This window comes from Tricharina praecox (assembly GCF_024521635.1).
Source record: "Tricharina praecox strain CBS 144465 chromosome Unknown BZA05scaffold_27, whole genome shotgun sequence".
Classification (NCBI taxonomy): domain Eukaryota; kingdom Fungi; phylum Ascomycota; class Pezizomycetes; order Pezizales; family Pyronemataceae; genus Tricharina; species Tricharina praecox.
Genome location: NW_026250429.1, coordinates 59,099 through 77,546, shown reverse-complemented (window position 1 = coordinate 77,546; position 18,448 = coordinate 59,099). Strand labels below are relative to the sequence as shown.

Here is an 18,448-nt window from a genome sequence, read left to right as displayed (position 1 = left end):
TCGAATACTTTGTGACGATATTGGCACATCTACTCAGAAATTTGCACCTGTGTATCCCAGGGCCACGATAGATTAGTGTTCGAACACATAAGTCCGGAGCGGCTGTTCTCAGCTCCCCTCCAGAAAACCCATGATTGTCACTCGGAATACCAAATCGAGTTTAGCGCATGCGTTATATTTCATGTCCCGCGACGAAGACACCCGTATTCTGGCCAGAGAATTTATTGCATAACTGTAAAACTTCAACTACTCCACCGGAGAAACCGACTCTAGAGCCTAATTCTGCTCCCCTCATTCGCCATCCCCATTCTATGAGCCCATGTGCACTGTGCCAGGAACGGTAGCTCTGCAGCCTCTCAGTGCAGCCTGTTCAGTCTGCGGCGACGGGTGGGCGCAGTCTAGAAAGGAAGGGACAAGTTAGCGGTCGTCTCACTTATGGGGGGATACACAAATCTGCTCGCACCTCGTTCCTAGCATAAAGCAGCACGCGATCAGCGCCACCACAGAACTGCTTCTTATTTCCGCCGCACTTAAACTCGCAGTCCATCGGGGGTGCCTGGGTGGTCTGATTACTCAGAGTATCCGCGCAGTAGCACTCAGTGCTATACTCGACACCGGCGTAGACGTACGCCAGGCTCTGGCAGGTGTCGACGCAAACGTCGACCGTCATGTTCGCGCTGGCGAAGGAGTATCCCGACAGCAAGCGCTCGGTCTTGCCCTCGGTAAAGCAGCCCTGCAGCGCGAACACCCCGACTTTGGGCGCGTTGGAGGGGGGGACGAACGCGCTATTGCTATACACCGTCAAGCGGTTCGCGCCGCCGCAGACTTGCGAGCTGTCGCCGCTGCAGGGAAGGTCGCAGCCCGTTTGGCCGTACGTCGAGTTGCCCTTCAGGGTGTTGCCGCAGAAGCATCTAGAGGTGTTGGTATGGGGAACGGAAGGGAAGGGGGGGGGGGGGGGGGGGGCGGAGGGTGGAGGGTTACTCGTTGCCATATTCTAGACCGGCGAGACCAAAGTCGGCCATGGTGCAGTAATCGAGACACGCCTGCGCCGTCATGTTTCCCGCGGTAGAGGCGCCGTCGAGGGCGCGCCCCATCGCCGGCTCGTTGGCGCAGCCGGTGTAGTTCCAGGGAGGGAATGAGGTGATCGGGTATGGGTCCTGCGCATTGGCAAGGCCGGCGATCGCGAGGAACCCGAGAATGAGAGCGGAAGGAGGCGCCATGGTTTGTTGTAAAGTTGGGGTTTGAAGGTCGAATCGATAGAGAAGATGGCAAGGCGAGTGAGGCCTGAAGCTTGTCTGGATAGAAGGAAATGGGAGGAAAGATCCGTCTTTAAATACGGAAGGGCCATCAGTATCCACTGCTACATACGCAGGTGATACCTCCGTTCAGTTCAGTTATCCCTTCAATATCCCAACATCCAAGCCAGCCAGCAGCCGATCCGTTCAACTGTTCAACTTCACCAAAGTCGTTCGTCTATGGATTCCATCCCACCAGCGATATGCAACTACCGGAAGCGTAGCGTAGCGGTGATCATCCGAAGACGAGCAAAGTGACGTTTGCGGCAAACAATATCGCTAGGTATGCTATGTGCCCCGCCGACGGGAAGCAGAAACCTCGAGTGAAGAGTCAAGACTGGTTCTGGGTGGTTGTGTGACGGTTGCATCGGGTGGGGAGCCGGTTGGAGGGACTCCAGCAGCTGGACGGAATGTGTTCGTGTATGATGTAGAGACGAAGTGCCCAGGTTAGGTTACGTAGAACAGCCGGGTCGGGGGTGCTGAGACTCGATTTTAGCGCATGTACACATGTACCGTATTCAGGACTAACCGTAACACCTTCGGCTTGAAGGAGACTCGCAACCTGAATCTTCACAGCAATGATCCATCACGACGAAGGTCCTCCGACCTCCTACACACACACTTATGGCGGCCGTATATCCGCGGCTAGAGCAAGGAAGGACTCAATCCATTCGCTACCGTTGCCGTGCATCTGGGGCAGAGTTGAAGCCGTATACCTATATATGCACTCAGTTATAGGCCTAGAATGAATCAGCTTATTGATGCCCACCGCTCACGATGACCGTAGTACATGTGTCAGACTGCGGGATTCAGCAAGGGCACTCCCGAATCCGGGCGAGAGATCTGAGACTCGGGAGTCAGGTAAGGGCGGGGGAGGGCGGGGGAAGGGAACCTGCAGATTATTGCGACCAACGGTCGGTCGGATAGCTACCGAGGGGCAGTGTTCATTCTTCGGACGGGACGGGACGGCTGGGTGCGACGGTGTGTGGGGTGTGGTGTGTGGTGTGGTGTCACCGCTTCGGCTGCCAGACGCGCATGAGACACATAACGGCGGACTCGGAGCAGGCATGTAGACGTGGCGAGCAACACACGCTTTGCCGGATATGCCTACCTGATTACCTACTCCAATCGAAACTCGAATCGTGGACGAAAGCGGCCACAGTCCGATGTGAGCGCCCATGCTTCCGCCGCGGCCCTGCATACATCCAACATCCCGGCAATACCATCAACCGTTATTTCTGGACTGCGTCGAGGTGTGGAATTAGCACGATTACCGAAACAGCACTGCGCTGGTAAGGTTGGGGGTCACGGACTACCGATAATGGCCGACCTATCTACGTACTCGAGCTCTGTACTCACTATCAGTGCGCTTGGGAATCCCGCGTACGACCAAGTCTATGTTGGAAGTACCGACTAGCCACAGATCTATGAATCATAATCTATATAACAAGCACCCTCCGCGGTCTGCCGACCGTTTTCCCCCTTCAGTATTCACTAAGCACCTCACGCTTGACGCACTCCGCAACAGAGAGGTAAGTACCGCATCAGGTCAAGTTGGCCGGCTACTGCTCTGCACGTCACTGCAGGGCGCCATCTCACCCCACAGGCAAAACGCTTCGATATCGTGAGTCGCATGTCCACTCTCCTGATCTCGGGAACGAAAACATCGCAGCAGTAGGGACCCTCCGCGTGATGGGTCATGGATCACCTCCACCCTCCGCAGACGAAAGTAAAGGCAAGGGATCGAACCATTTGTCTTTTTTCGGAAAACAAAAAACAAAGCAAAGGAAAACTCGCTGGGGGCGAGCAGTCGAGCTGCCCACACTTTGAAGTTTCACCTTCCCCGGAGAGACCGTCAACCGGCGGAAATTGGCGGAAACGGGCCTCCGAGTCGGTCGGCCGCTGTGCTCTCCCGTGCACCGGTACGGTGCAGTGGAGACATAAATGGAAGTCCACACCGGGCGAGCGCAATCGGGAATGAATGAAACTTGTCCCTCACGGGACAAAGCAGAAATCAGAGTGTTTTTTTTGACGATAATTCATTTTCGCACAATGCCACATCTCTCCCCCTCCCCATTTCCCCCAACTCGATACAATACATCATACATTTTGTTCCACATCATACATTCTACAAGACCCGACTATGAGCACACCTTCGGGATCGCATTGCCCGCTGTCGTCAGTAGCGACGCGAGCGGGTGGCTGATGCACTTGAGGCCGTTGACGAACGCCTTGGCGACGACGTCGGCGCCGGCGGGGTTGGTGTGGGTATGGTCCTGGGGGAACAGGGTGGGGTAGACGGCGCTGTAACCCAGGTCCTCGTAGGCAATAGCAGTCCACTGCAATACTGTCAGTCACACCGATGATTCCGCACTCCCGCACACACTACTCACCTTCCAATGATCCATATAGACGGCGCCGCTCTGAGCGGCGGCGACCTCGGCATAGCCGACAAACCTCGGTGGTGTGCCGATCGCAGTGAGCGCAGTGTTCCACGCATCGCCATTGGGCGTCTGGCTGGAAATAATCGGAATCCCGCCCTTGGCCAGGACCTTGGCGACCATGTTCCGCTCGTACGTCACGAACGTCTGCACCACCTCGACGGTGCCATCGGCCAGCGTGACCGTTTCCGTGTCCGTGCCCGTGCCGCCGACAGGGGCGCGCTCGGAGGTTGAGGTGCTGCCCCTGAGGGAGTGTTAGAGAGGCGAGGAAGCAATGGGGGGTGGGGAGGGGGATACGTACCCGTCGTTGTGCCCGAACTCGATCACGACGTAGTCGCCCGCTACGATCTGCGTTACCAAGGCGTCGAATAGCCCCTCACGTGTGTAGGACCGTGCGGACCGCCCGCCGCGCGCTAGGTTGACTACTTCGATGTTCATGTACTGCGCGAAGGGGGTTCCCCATCTGTTGCGAAACACATTAGTGGTTAGTGATGTGATGTGATTGGGGGAGGGGGTGCTGTCCTGGAACTGACCCCTGCTGAGTAGCCGACGACGACTGGGCCATGGTGGAATCACCGGCGAGGAGGATCTTGGCGCATGAAGCCAGCGGCAGCAGCGTCAGAGCGGCGGAAAGAAGGACGGAGATTTGGACCATTGTGGCGGTGGCTGTGGCGGTGACTTCGAGTGAGTGAGGTGGTGAGTATGTACGTTCGGAGCTGAAAAGCTTGTGAAGGGCAGTGGGATACTGGTATAAGCAGAGTGCGAAGGACGATGGTCTTTATACGAAGCAAATCGAATGGCAAATGCTGCACCCTGTAAGGCCGAGCAGTCGGCATCGGCATCGCGGCCGGTGATTCCTGAGTGTACCTACGTCGCAAATTGCAACATCGGTAAATTTTGTGGGGAATCGAATATATGAAGGGCGTGCAGTGCGGTGCCTGTAGACGCTACAGCCTACATACCGTGCTAGTACGCTCCAGCCTGTAGACGCTACACTGTAGTTACAGCCTACGTACGCTAACTACAGCCTACCCTACTGTACCCTACAGCTGTCAATGTATTTCCCCACACATCCCATACATTCCATCCATATTCGAGATGCGCACGGTTCTCGGTATCACATAAGTATCTCCCGATTCTGCAGGACCATGTCACCATGATCTGGCCATCTGGTCTTGTCCGGGGTGCATCGTCTCCGGGAGAATGACACCCGGAACTAATGTAGGTATAGCCCGCAATATAAACCACCCACTGTAGTAAAATTACCGCCCCGCATCGGTTGTGGCCTCGGACACGTGAGGGGGGGGGGGGGGGGGGGGTCTGACTGTGACAGGCAAGCAGGGATGCGTAGCATATGTACGAATTGCTAGGTTGACTTTGACTGCGTCTCCAAGATCTCGGCGAAGGTCTTCCCGGCTACTACACAGATAGCTATGTATGACGCGAGTACACGATTAATATACAGTATACTACTAGATAAAAGGTAGTTCAAAACTGAAGTTGAGGTTGTGGTTGTGTATAGAACAGTTTCCTCGGACTGGTCGGCATCGGTGTGTGGTTCGGCCCGAAATCCGATGCAGAATAGCCAAAAAAGAGAGCGAGCTGTGAACGACATACTACAAATTAAGCTTTTAAGTCTCACTCATACTCTCTCGTCAACGGGCTTCCGCCGGGTGAAAGGATCATGTTCGCCGGATGAGCGACTTCATTTCATTCCAAGAAGAGGCTCTAGAGTCTCGGTGGCAGCTTGCAGAACTTTCTCTCTCTCTCTCTCGCGACGACTTTTTCCGTGATTCCACAAGGACTTCCCGGCAATCCGGCCCCCTCGAATCTTCGATGGGATTGGATGGGATGGCAGCTGAGTCCGGTTAAAATACCCGTCGAAACGTCATCCCCAGTCACGGAGTTCGGGAGAGGTCAGATTCAGACTAAAATCGGCTAAACCATCCTCTTCCCCATGGCCTGCCTGCCTGACGATCTCGCAACTTGGCAGTATCCCTACCTACCTAGTGTTTACATAAGGACTGAAACGTGGAGCCTACTGCTTACCTCGTATGTAACCCCGCATCTTTAAATTGATTTTCAACGGTAAACTCCGGTGGTGCCTGACACCTGTTGGCGCAGGTGGTCGTCGAGTTCTAGGTGCATAAATACGACTACCTATGGCCGGGACGGAGCTGGTTCGCCCCGTTGGAAGCCAGGAACTATGGATGGCATCGGAGCCTGGGGGGGGGGGGGGGGGGGGGGGATGGGGGGGAGACTGAAGTCGTTCCGTCCACCGGTCTTCCATCAATGGCGACACCCAAAACGAAGAACTTTCGGGTGGCAGTCATTTCTGTTACATATGAAGTCGTGGGTGTACCGTCTGCTGGGAATCTCGCTTGTGGTTCGCAAGCGACAGTCCTACGTACTGGATGAGGCATTCACCGATTGCGTGATGCGGTCTGAAGATACGTCTCTAGGCCTGGATTCTGGAAGCTCCACTGGTGCTTCTACAGTCTACGTCAGGTAGTCTAGTCGACAGACAAAAAGCCCGCACGATTAGCTGACTAACGCACGGCTGCGAGAACCGTTGGGTCTGATCTGTTTAGTCCACATGACAATCGAGAACCGAAACAGACGTTTCATTCCGTTCAGAATTGCGCAGAACTTTACTGACGCGATTTATTTCCGGAATTCTTTTCGTGGTACATACATCCGCGAGATGCGATAAGAGAAGATCAGATCCGATGTTAGATTAGATAGCATACCAGGTGTGCGTGGGGACCAGGTCAGGCGCAACACGACGGCCCACGGGAATAGGAGGCTTGGCCGTAGTGCGCCTTGGCAGCTTGGTACGGTGCCACTACGAGAGCTTAGGCGAGAGAGCTCGAGTTCACGACCATCATCTTGTCCATATTAGAAAGCTTCTTCTTCTTATTTTTAGTCTCCTTCCAACGGTCGGTCGGACGTATTTTGGCAGATCCTAAAGTACTATGACAAAAAGGATTGGACAAAGCCCGTTTTATACAAAAGTTCCCATTTTCATGCAACCCAAACATACCATCCACCCGGTCGAAAAAAATCGTTTCTTTCACAGAAGCATTAGAATCACAAGCTGCTTCATCAATAAAAACTTTGACGACTTTCATCACGGATTGGGGCTGTACGACGTTGTATTGTGCAGGAGTTGATAAGTGACATTACATTTTGTATGGGGCTCCCATACAAAAAGCTACTTGGCAACCAACAACTTTTCTCCCGTGTGGTATTGCTCCACAACAACAATTCAGAACCCCATGAGGAGTTCCATATCGTTTTCGGTGTAGTTATAGAGGTCTCCCGATGGTCTCTGATTTTTTTCGATACGTTGTGGTTGTTGTATCGGTGGTTGAAAATGACCATTTTTGGTGTAAAAAGGGCTAGTACTGTACGTACCTAAAGCCCCCGGTTGGTGCCCCGGAGCTCAGATCTCCCTCTCAGAACGCACTCAACGCCACTATGGCTGCGCCACGATGGGGCTTCGCCACATGGGACAGTCAAACTTCTTCGCGTAGCCTTGAGAGAAACCTAATCGATATGTATTTACCTGACTTTCTCCAGCCTCAACCTTCTTATCTAGCTAATCTTCGTCCCCGGTTTTCCCTCATCCTCGTGCAGTAAGCCTTTACCCGCCTCGTTTCCACGGCCTGGAGTTCTCTTCCTTCACAGGTAGCGCGGGGGACGGAGATGCCCGGACTCACCTCAGACGGCTCCAGAAGAGGTGATGAAGCTTTCGCGTGGTGCGGGTCTTATCTGCAGCGATGTGCCGATAGGCGCCCAGACAGCGGGTTTCAAACGAGCATGCAGTCGCGATTGGCTGGCAGGCTCTGAGGCTGAAAATGTGTCGTCCCCGCTTTTGGAGCGGTGATCGCTTCTCCCACAACGATCATCACAATTCCAGCATCAAGAAAATTCAAACACCTCAACGGAACACGCGAAATGGCATTCGGACTCGGTGTCGGAGACTTCATTGCGGCCGGCGAGCTGACTTGGCGCCTTTACCGCGACTGCTTCCTGATCGCCCGGGGAGCTCCCCAGGAATTCCGGATGCTGGTTGACGAGTTGAAGACCCTGCATGCGACATGAAGCTTTTCGAAGACGAATGCAAAGATCCGACGTCCGTTCCGGTGCGAGCCGGGGAAGAGCGTCTACGGATGGTGAAGGATCTGTTGGAGCAGGTAAAAAAGACCCTGAGTGATCTGGCCGATTTTTTCAACAAGCATCGCAATCTAGGCAACGTTTCTCGGAGCAGTATGAAAAAAGGTTGGGGTCAGTTCAAATGGGCAGTGAGTGCGAGGGACGTGGATGGCTTGCGGAACAAGGTGGGATGCCTCGGTCACTGTCGAATCTGGTTTTACCAGCGCTTCCTCACATGTACTGATCGATTGTTCGCTCCAGCTTTCCTACCACAATGGCCTACTGGCTTTGCTTCTCACCTGCGCTCGGCAGTACGGTGACCCCAACCGGAGTGCGCCCTCCAGAACGTGTTGATGAACTGCGCATTTAGATCGTCGCTCCAACGCCTGGAGGTCACCACCCAATCCATCGACGCTGGTGTCCAGGAGATCCAGATGTTCCTCAAGCGAGCCGACACAGGAAACGTATCTCTCCCTGTGGCTTCGTCGTTAGCGGATAGTACGGTGAGGATTGAATTCAGCCAAAAGTGTATGGAGGCGGCCCTGACTTCGCAGCGCTGGACGGCAATCGGCATCGAAGACTGTATCACTACTGGCAGGTGGTGGATACTAAGAGTAAGAGGCTGCAATGCTCCGCTGTATCCTAACCGACAAAGTGACTGATAGTTGGCGGCGCAGGCGCATACGGATTTTCGTACCGCAATCGATACTGTGCCAAAGGAGGCATATGTCAACCTGTTGAAGGCTTCGTGGATCCTGACGGACATCATCACTGTGCACCCTCAGCTGGTCTACATCGAAACCACCGTGCGATACGATGTTCTACATCTAACCGAGGTGAGTTTCGACACCTATTCTCACCCAAAAACCCAATGCACTACCGCCCAACGTAGGCTATCAAAGATGAATTCGGATATGTCGAGGCCCAAATTCTCGGAATTCCCACTCTCGACAACGACAAGCAGCTACAGATCTGGGAGTCCGAATCGAAAAACTCAACACTAAAGCCAGGCTCGGTTTCGGGTGAGCGGACGTGGGTTATGAAGGACGAACACATCGTGTTTCAAAAATAGGTGTTGTCTGTGTTCTCCGCGACGAACCTCTACTCGCCAGTCATGTGGACACGTTTGAAATACTGCCCGCAGTTGCGTACCAGTGTCTGCAACTATATGTCGCGGGCGAGTCTAGCCATCGCTGTACAACTAATGTTCGCATAGATTTGCCCAGTATCAGGTCGATTACCAAAGATTACCCACCCCATCATTAGTGCTGTTACTTGTCAACAAGCAGTCGAAGTAGCCACGTTTAGTCATTCATGACCAGAGGTGGAGAACATTGGCAGAGCTAAGGGGTATGAGATTGAATTGTCTTTTCCACGTTGCTTTGTCGGGAGAACTGCAGCGTGACGCTCTGTAACATGGCTAATTTGACAGCAGGTGAATCCTTTACCGCTCTAGTGTTGCCGGTCGTCGGTCTTTTTAGCATAGCCGGTATTCAGATTGCATTTGCAACAGCTTTCGGTTGGTTAGCCCTACATCAGTGAGAGATATAGCCAACTCATGACTTGATACTAGACGCGAAACTCCTCCATACCATGTTGTTTGCGTATGACCAGCATATCCTCCGTTGTACCCACGACTTCAAGAAGTATGCGCTGGTAACCCACCATGCAATCTTCGTGCTAGCTGCAATGAAGACTTCTACCGCCGATGTTATTCATCATCTTTGTGGTTTCTTGCAGCGTTCGGAAAGCTCGGATACCTTTGTTGATGGAGTCATTGCAGCTGCTCAGCAATTACTTCAACAACAACGATACCTGATCGTTTGCGAGTGCTTAAGTGGGGCTTTCATGGAGCAGGAAGACGGATGTTGAAGGATAGAGGGCTTTCAACGCCTAACACAAATCTGCGGGTATGCCTATCACCGTTTCACGCTGCGTGCGAAGGGCGGCACGATGTACTTGGGCATCTGCTAGATGAAGGTCTTTGTGTTGATGCAGTTTCGGCCTTCGGACGATCAGCGCTCCACGAGGCAGCGTCAAGCGGACGTGAGACGGTAGTCCGGTTACTTCTGGACAGGGGCGCCGATGTCTCCGCCACTGATGATCATGGGCGTACATCGGTGCACTTAGCGATGGTTAGAGTAATGAGGGAGTGGTCCGGTTAATCTGCGATCATCGGGCACGATTGTCGTAGGGTAGGTGGTTAGAAATACCGAGTCATGATGGTCAGTGCCGTAGTCCTATGTTTTGGGATGTATCTTAAGGGTTGGGTGCGGTGGCGCTACTCTTTACACGCATACATAACACTGATGAGCTCCAACTTCCACGTGGCAACGTGAGTCAGGCGATATTGTGGAGTTGGTCATTTTCATTTTGGTTAATGTTTTTAATCCTCCGATCAAACTCTTTCAAGTATCGTGACTTTTGTATGCGGCCCGTCATAAACTAGGTCACTAAGTAGTGAATCCGTCTGTATGGGGGATCCAACGAACGGCGTGAGCGCGACAGTCGATGGACTCCTGTCTCATAGTTTCTCTTCAATTGTATCCGCTGGAAATCATCACAAGCATCTGTCCGGAATACTGCTCGAATTCTAAGGTCGGTCTGCCTATGTCCGGAGGTGAACGAAGTGGTCCATGGTGGGTATAGGTGAAGCTGAAGGATTGACTGGATGTGTTCGGACATCCGCGTTCTCTTTAACGAGCATGGGCTTCGTTTGATCCGTAATTCCGTCAAACGTTTTACGGTAATACATTTAGTAACCCTCTTACTATGGCATCCGCAAATTCCCCTCATTGACTGTCCCGGTGGGCCAGCTCTGCAGAAACAGCTGCAGCATGAGTACTAGTACCGTGTGGAGCTGGATGCGTTGTCTATATAGAGGACTGCTGCCTGGTGAGACTACTGGAATCAACAACTATCTTCATACATCATCATCGTGCTGTGCGTTGCTCTGTTTGTTGCACGCATCGTGGTGAAAGCCTCTCCGCTTCGGCCGCCGAAGCGTCCGTATCACTCAGCTTCCGGCTGGAAGTGGAGCTACCAGACCTACCACAGACTATTCTTTCTTGAACGTTCGCAACGGCAGTCAGATGGTTGAGCCCCTTGTTGAAGAATAGAGACCTGAGGGCTGTTTCCCTTTCGTTGAGCTTGGTGACCTCGAGTTCGTGCTATTACGCGTTGCAGAGTCGTGAGGTAGGGTGGGGGGGGGGGGGGGGCGCGGAAAGATGCAATCGTTGATGCCTTTTGTCTGAGTACTGACTCGCTTAGGACAGAGATATCACCTCGTCGCTAGTAGGTAGAAGAAGCGACTGTTACTCATCTCCCCTCAGAGCTGAGAGCTGGAAGACGTAGAGAATGGTTGTAGGTAGGGGTCTCTGCAGACGCGGGGCAGCCTCCAGTTACACTGCGACCCGGCAATACAAGTGCTCATCCGGATCGTTTTTCGGATCGCAAGTATATGCCCATCCACGTTTTGGACTAGTCAGCAGATTTCTGTAGAGAAACATTGTCATGGACGGCCGCACGCAGCAAAGCTTCTGCACACTAAATTCCCACCCATGCGCCGGCCGCCATAACCCCCCATCCAACCCAGCAAACGTTTTACATGTTCCCATCAAGACATCGCGCGATACATTCACTTTGACCGACTACCATCCTTCGTTAGCACCAGCTTCACCGAATACCCACCGGGGTAGGAAACGTACGTCGCCGATTCACCAGAGCTTCCGAGTATCTTGGTGCACTACAAGTTATCATCCTACGGACCTACGTGTTGGAACATATTGGCAGCACTTCTAGGGAGCATTGCTAGGCATAACGGACTACATAGTTATGTCACTGTTAGGGAACTAGGAATTACAACTTCGGCAAGACACGGGAGAAGTGGTGAACTTTGATGATGGGGTTATGTACGAGGAAGACGATATACACAAGCAACACGATTTGAAGCACGCAGACACAACGACCCGTTACCTTTCCATCACCACCACCTCCAGCTCCTCAGTCACGTCCTAGGATAAAGTTAGGATGTTAGTGAGCGTGATGGATGAAATTGGGATTGTGCGTAGCTTACCATTCGCATTGATGATTTCTGCAAGGGCGGAAGGGAGCTAAGCGGCGAGCATCTAGTGCAATCCGTTCCTCTATTTCCAGTCAGCAGTGCTTCGTATCGGGGATTGCGGTGATGACGAACCATGTCGCGACGCATTCTCTCCATCTTGCGCATAACGAGCACAACTACCACGGCGAAGAGCACCAGAACAGCCGGGACGATCGTCGTCAGCTTCCACACACCAGCGAGACCTTCAGGTTTGTCCATTTCTTACAGCATTAGTCCGGGCTCAAATGTAGAGTAGCATAAACCGACGGAGAATACCTTGTTGCGGATGTTCCTTTGGTTGAAAAAGAGGGCTGGGATAGGTGACGTTTGAGGTTGTCGCGGAGGGAGCGTTCGTGTGAGGGTATGATGAGGAAAGAGGAGAGGAGTGGAGGTGAGAGGAGAGTAGAGATGGAAGGAGAAAGTTTTTTAGTCTCGTTTAGGCTTAGCGGCGAAATAGCAGTCTGCAACGGGGTCCACCCGCGCGTCACTCGCCCTGCTCAGTTTAGCCTATCTAGACTATGGCGAACCGTCGCACTTCTTTTCTGCTCACTCAGGCCAGCCGGTGGTGAGGACCCCGTTACCAGCCAGCACGATGTGGCGCCGCTGCCTACCAAACAAATAACAAATGAAATCGCACCAAGAAAGTATCACCGCCCATCCTCATCTCCTGCTTCTTCGCACCGGCCGCAGGGAAAGTACCCTGCTGGGCACTCTTGCTCTGCCCCCGATGCGATGCTTTCCTCCTCCTCATCCTCGTCCATGTCTTTTAGTGCTTTCCTCCCCACATCCGTCGTTTCCAGAAATTCTAGGATTGCCTCGCTGCACCGCTCGTCGGCGAACAGCTCCGCTATCGACCACCTCTCTTTCCTTCTCTCCGTCTCCTTCCCGACCTTCGCTCACAAGGCTTTCTGTTGACTTCTAAACCGTGAGCCGTTTTTGAATAGGTGCTCCCGGGACTGCTTGGTAGGCCTGTCGCAACACCAGCAATGGTCATCATCCCGCTTCTTAATCCACTTCAGGTACACCGCCGTGATGGCATGCCCTGTCTTCAGCTGCTTGAAGCGGGCGGCTAGCTTCTTTGGCGCTTTGGCAGGGAGCGCATAGGGGGTCTTTTTCGAGGGCTCCCTGGTATGGTACCGCCGATTTTTGATCCGGGTCAGTGACCACTGATGCGCCTCTCTCCACTTTTCATCGCTAATCCGCCTCTTAAGTTGTGCCAGTGAGACTAGAAGGGGCACGTCACGGCGGCGTCCATACTCAATACCTTTCCAGAGCCTTTCTACTCCATCGCCGTCCGGGTTTTCCGCTGCCTGCCTGGCCCACCCATCTGCGATCTCATTATAGCTGCTGCCGTGATAGTATGTCATGTCACTCGTGAAACTCGTGACTTGCCGTGAAGACTTGCACCGGATTATTGTCCACACCACCTGTGTTCTACATATTCCGTCACGTTCGCCATCTTGCTGGACTGTTGAACGCTGTATGATGTGATTCCCTGTGCCTTATGATTCTTCCGTTGTAAATGTACAACGGTTGGCAGTCAATGGCAGTCGACTGCACCCCGTGACTCCCGTGTCGTCACTCGCGTAACGGGTATCGCGCTGTGATAAATTCCACAGAACCACCGTCCAAGACACCTGTGTTCTACATTGTCTGAACGTCAACAGTGGGACCATTCCGGCCTCGCTTCGTCCATCCCTTCCGGATGGTGGAATAACCTAGTGCTTCCGTGCTGGCCGGAGCGTTCTCTGATGTCATTCATGTCGCCTCATTGTGTTTCAGCGGTACTTGTTATATTACTGGCAGTCAGCTACAGTCGACAGCCATCCATTCCGGTCTACCGTTCTCATGGACTCTGTAGTGCGTGCAACACCGACCTCAGTATAGACTTGATGAATGTATTACAGTTCCGTCCCTGGACTTTGGGTCGGGCAAGACTGGGCTGGACTGTACTATGTAAAACACCATCTGGCTACGAGCCTACTATAAATCTTGTGTCACGGAAAGGTTACGAAGTAATCAAGCACCTATGGCGGGCGTATTCAAGACCTGAAAAGATGCGGGGTGCGAAACACGCACACTGGACCAAATTAGGTCCTAATCAGCAAAGCCGCGCCCGCTCAAAATATACTGTGCAGTACTGATCAGTAATGGTCAGTGCCAAGAGGTACCACTGTCGCCGAATCGCCGGGAGCGGTACTAACCAGTACTGCATGCGGCTGGGGCTGACAGGCAGATTGGATGGCATAGGTCTGCAATCTTCAGTAATGATCGGTAATGCTCCGTACCCAGCAGTACCGCTATCGCCGGATTGCCGGGCCGGAACGGTCAGAACTGAGCAGTAATAGGCAGTACTGCTATAGCCGCATTTCCGGGAGCAGTACTGACCAGTACCACATGCGGCCAGGGCGGCCAGGGCGGCCAGCAAACTGGGGGAGGTATAGGTCTGCCATCGTCAGTAGTGTTCAGTACCGAGCGGTACCGCTATCGCCGCATTGCTGGGAGCAGTACTCACCAGTACTGCATGCGGCTGGGCCGGGCACGCACCTTGGGATGGTATACTTCCGCAACCGCCAGTAATGATCAGTAATGTCCAGTACCGAGCGGTACCGCTATCGCCGCATCGCCGGGCCCAGTACTGACCCGTACTGACTGTTTCCGCAGATGGCAGGATATGTTGGCCGGTTCAGCTCCGGAACGGTCAGAACTGAGCAGTAGTAGGCAGTACTGCTATCGTCGCATCGGCGGGCCAAGTACTGACCCGTACTGACTGTGGCGGCGGCAGACATAATACTATGGGCGGTACAGCTCCAGAACGGTCAGTACCGATCGGTACAGAGCGCTACCGCTATCGCCGCATCGTCGGACCCTGTACTGAGTGGTACTGACTGTTACCGCGGTTGGCAGGACATCGTGACCGGTAAAACTCCGGAAGGGTGAGTGCTCGGCAGTATTAAGCAGTACCGCTATCACCGTATCGGCAGGCCCAGTACGGCCCTGTCCTGGCTGTCCTAGCTGTCAACCGTCCGTCCCGTCCGTCTTTGAGGTTGCCCGGCCCGGGAAGGAATTAGTCGGGCTGAGGAGACCAATGACTACAGTCTTCCGGGCTGGAGAAATGAGGACGGATACCCTACAGGGCCCGGAATTGACTCCGACACTAGGATAATGCACACAGCGTGGCGCCACACAGTGGCGCAGGTGTGCGGATGTGTGGCTGTGCGGCTGTGCGGCTGTGCGGCTGTGCGGCTCCATTTCGCAGCGTCTCTCACGATATGGAACTTTCACACCATCCCCGTTCCTACTTCCAGCAGTGTCGATCCCCTGAGCTCGATTGTTTGACGACGCCGAAAATTCTTCGCAAGGCTAAAAATTCTGTTGGTAGCCACCGCGCTATACTACTCCGCAAACTAGTAGTCAGCATAGCACGCTAGTGCTATCAGGTACCTACAGGTACCTGGCGGGTATCCGGGCATTTCATCCTCCGGACGGAATCAATCAGTCCTCTGGAAAGCCTTCCCGGGACGAGACGGGACGGGACGGGACTATAGTCCACTAGTGAACTGTAGTCTGGACGGACGGTTGACAGCCCTGCTGGCTGTATCGGAGGCGGGAAGTATATCACTATGAGCGGTACAGCAATCAGCAGTACTGCTGAATATGGAGGGGTAATGTCATCGTGTAATACTGCTATCACTATGTGGGTCCGCAGTGGCCTCGCGTGTACAGGTGGTTGCCTCCGGCGGCCAGATGGAGCAAGGTCATTCGTGGGTGGTAACGCGGTGTGATGCTTAGTACTGATTAGTAGCAAGCAGTGCAGTCAAACATGCCCGACTGTGGATCTTACCTGCGCGTACAGCTTCTAACCGTGAGCAGCAACTTGAAGCGAAGTTGTGCTCTGATCGTAGCAACGTTTTACACGGGGTATTTAGTTCACGTGTGCTGTCTTGAAGGCAGCATTCTCTGCTGGTGGATATTTGGCATCAACTTACCTTCATCGTATATTCAAAGTAGGTGATATACGGGCCATTATCTCGAAGCCCCAACTAGACTTGCGTGATGGCCTCAAGACTTTCATATGAGCTTTGGGAATGGTACAACTACCATCTACCAACTTCTGAGACGCATCCTACCAGGACTGAGAGTGCGAGATAGATTGTGCTCTCCACACGGATAAAGATTGGTTGGTGGATGCTGTAAAGTATAGTCCGATACTGATGTGTACCAGTCTTCACCGGATATTTCAACATAAAAAACCGGTTGAGAACTGATGAACCCTCCTAAGGCCGGGTATCTTGTAATGCTGCTCTCGAAATACTGAGTAGTCATGGCTGGAGACGGGAAACTTCAATCATTTTCAGCGCTGGACATGGAAAGCTGCATGTAGATATCATATTCTTTCCAAATGCAGCACCTCCCAACATGAAAGGCGGGATATTGCATTCCCGGCGGACAATATTGACTAAGCTGATGTATCTGCAATGGTGGTGAAGTATGCTCACAACCTGTATGTAACAGTTCAGGGTCAGGCCTATACTCACCAGTATTGTGTCCTGGAATGTGGTGATAGCAGTACCAGTCAGTACCGAGCAGTGCGGATGGTTACGGACCTATACCACCCACAGCTTCCTGCCCGCTCTGGCCGCATTCTGTACCTACCAGTACTGCTCTCAGCGGTGCGGCGATAGCGGTACCAGTAAGTACTGAGCAGTACCGATGGATACAGATCTATACCATTGCAATCTTCCTGCTCGGCCCAGCCGCATTCAGTACCCACCAGTACTGCAACCGGTGGTGCGTCGATAGCGGTACTGCTTGGTACTGCTCGGTACTGAGCATTTCTGAGCATTATTGACGATTGCAGATCTATATCATCCCCTGCTTCCTGTCCGCCCCGGCCGCAGGTAGTACTCGTCATTACTGCACCCGGCGGTGCGGCGATAGCGGTGTTGGTTGGTACTCAACATTACTGGCAATTACCGCCCTGTACCAGCCTCAGCTTCCTGCCCGCCTCGGCCGCAGGCAGTACCCATCAATACTGTGCCTGGCGATATGGCGATAGGGGTACCGCTCGGTACTGATCATTACTTACAATCACGGCCCTGTACAAACCCCAGCTTGCTGCCCGTCCCAGCCGCCCCAGCCGCCCCAGCCGCCCCTACTGTGTGTCTGGTATAAGACAGTACGGTTGCCTTGCAGCAGGAAGTCAGAGGTACTGCTCAGTACTCTGTATTATCTATCAGTACTGCACAGTAAAATGTGAGTGGGGCGCGGCTTTGCTGATTAGGATCTGATTAGGTCCAGGGTGTGTGTTCACACCCTGCACCTTTTCAGTCTTGAATATGCCCGCCATAGGTGCGCAACAAACGCACAATCGGCATCAATGTTCACAATTCCGGCGGAAACATCGCTGCCTGAAGTGCTAGTGCTTTTCTCCTCCCAAGCATAGCAGAGTTTCCGATGTACTAGGTATACCTAGTTAACTATCCGCAGTATTAGGTGCGCTGCTAAAGGAAATTGGTTCAGACTTGCAATCCTCACAAGACATACGAGCAAGCTGCGAGCGGGGAGCTGCAGAGTGTGACAGTGCATCGTGGCAACTTTCTCGGTTCGGGTTTGAAGTTTTGCGTTCGCTCCGTCGAACCTGCGACTGCCGTCCCGAGAACTCGGTCGAGACTTGCACGCCCTGGACTTTGGTTTGTGATTTTTGACTCGTGATCTCGATGGAGCTGCGGTGGAGACTTCCACATACGCGAACATCATACGTGGAGACGGGCGCAGCGCGGATGGGCGCCGGTTGAGATCGCGGTGACTGCCGGGCTAAAGTTACGAATCGCCGCCAGCCGCTGCGGTACGAAAGTTTCTGGGCACACGCATTGCCGGTCGCGAATTAGCAGATACGACGCCATGAATCGAGAGAGAGACGACACCTCCAGCCAGTTTCAGTTACTCCCGTGGCGAGAGCAGAGTAGGTACCTACCCCAGTGTCGAGGTAAGCGCGCCGCTGCGTACATTCTTAGGCGCTGTGGCGAGCTGTGGCGACAAGGGGCGACGGAACGTTGACACGAGCTCGAATACACGCCTTTCGACAGGTTGTGTAGGTCGGCTAGTGACGCCCGATTAGCGCCGCCACACCAAATGGCTGTGCAAAGTCCATCCTCGCGAGATTGCGGTGCAGCTGATGCGTAGCATGTGTACCAACTCTGCCATTACGAGTAGATCTTACGTCTGGACAGGCACGGAATGAGCAAAGGATGCCGGACTGATTGGTTGTTGCCGGGATTGCGTCAGGGCGAAGCACATTCCTCATCATGGAAATCACTCGTGTTTCCGAAGTTGGAATAGAAAGTTTCCAATCCGGCGTAGCGATCATACGCGGCTGCTCTACTCTAGAAGCTTGTGGTCGCCGACAACAGGCAACAGTATCTGAACATCCCTGTTCACGGGACTCCATT

The 18,448-nt window shown here is 53.4% G+C and overlaps 5 protein-coding genes across 5 annotated transcripts; 2 read left to right on the top strand and 3 right to left on the bottom strand.

Moving 5' to 3' along the window:
* Positions 1 to 293: 293 nt before the first annotated feature.
* BZA05DRAFT_358039 (WSC domain-containing protein) lies at positions 294 to 1,127 on the bottom strand. Its single transcript, XM_051481441.1, has 3 exons — positions 982 to 1,127; positions 464 to 911; positions 294 to 398 (listed from the first exon to the last, which is right to left on the bottom strand). The coding sequence occupies exons 1-3, from the start codon at positions 1,092 to 1,094 to the stop codon at positions 357 to 359; spliced, it is 603 nt and encodes a 200-aa protein (XP_051336289.1). The 5' UTR covers positions 1,095 to 1,127; the 3' UTR covers positions 294 to 356.
* Positions 1,128 to 3,349: 2,222 nt separating this feature from the next.
* On the bottom strand, positions 3,350 to 4,598 carry BZA05DRAFT_378076 (SGNH hydrolase-type esterase domain-containing protein). The gene is made up of 4 exons (XM_051481848.1): positions 4,270 to 4,598; positions 4,038 to 4,199; positions 3,689 to 3,980; positions 3,350 to 3,634 (listed from the first exon to the last, which is right to left on the bottom strand). The coding sequence occupies exons 1-4, from the start codon at positions 4,389 to 4,391 to the stop codon at positions 3,437 to 3,439; spliced, it is 774 nt and encodes a 257-aa protein (XP_051336288.1). The 5' UTR covers positions 4,392 to 4,598; the 3' UTR covers positions 3,350 to 3,436.
* A 3,098-nt stretch (positions 4,599 to 7,696) lies between these two features.
* Positions 7,697 to 8,966, top strand: BZA05DRAFT_421406 (uncharacterized protein; the record flags this gene model as incomplete). The annotated part of the gene is made up of 7 exons (XM_051485716.1): positions 7,697 to 7,810; positions 7,846 to 7,935; positions 7,978 to 8,043; positions 8,156 to 8,205; positions 8,265 to 8,508; positions 8,572 to 8,730; positions 8,787 to 8,966. 7 exons carry the CDS (start codon positions 7,697 to 7,699, stop codon positions 8,964 to 8,966), a joined length of 903 nt encoding a protein of 300 aa, XP_051336287.1.
* Positions 8,967 to 9,661: 695 nt separating this feature from the next.
* On the top strand, positions 9,662 to 10,121 carry BZA05DRAFT_147756 (ankyrin repeat-containing domain protein). Its single transcript, XM_051478971.1, has one exon. It carries the CDS (start codon positions 9,760 to 9,762, stop codon positions 10,057 to 10,059), a length of 300 nt encoding a protein of 99 aa, XP_051336286.1. The 5' UTR covers positions 9,662 to 9,759; the 3' UTR covers positions 10,060 to 10,121.
* Positions 10,122 to 10,686: 565 nt separating this feature from the next.
* Positions 10,687 to 12,215, bottom strand: BZA05DRAFT_421405 (uncharacterized protein; the record flags this gene model as incomplete). Its single annotated transcript, XM_051485715.1, has 5 exons — positions 10,687 to 10,724; positions 10,947 to 11,064; positions 11,667 to 11,704; positions 11,970 to 12,006; positions 12,090 to 12,215. The coding sequence occupies 5 exons, from the start codon at positions 12,213 to 12,215 to the stop codon at positions 10,687 to 10,689; spliced, it is 357 nt and encodes a 118-aa protein (XP_051336285.1).
* Between the last annotated feature and the right edge of the window lie 6,233 nt (positions 12,216 to 18,448).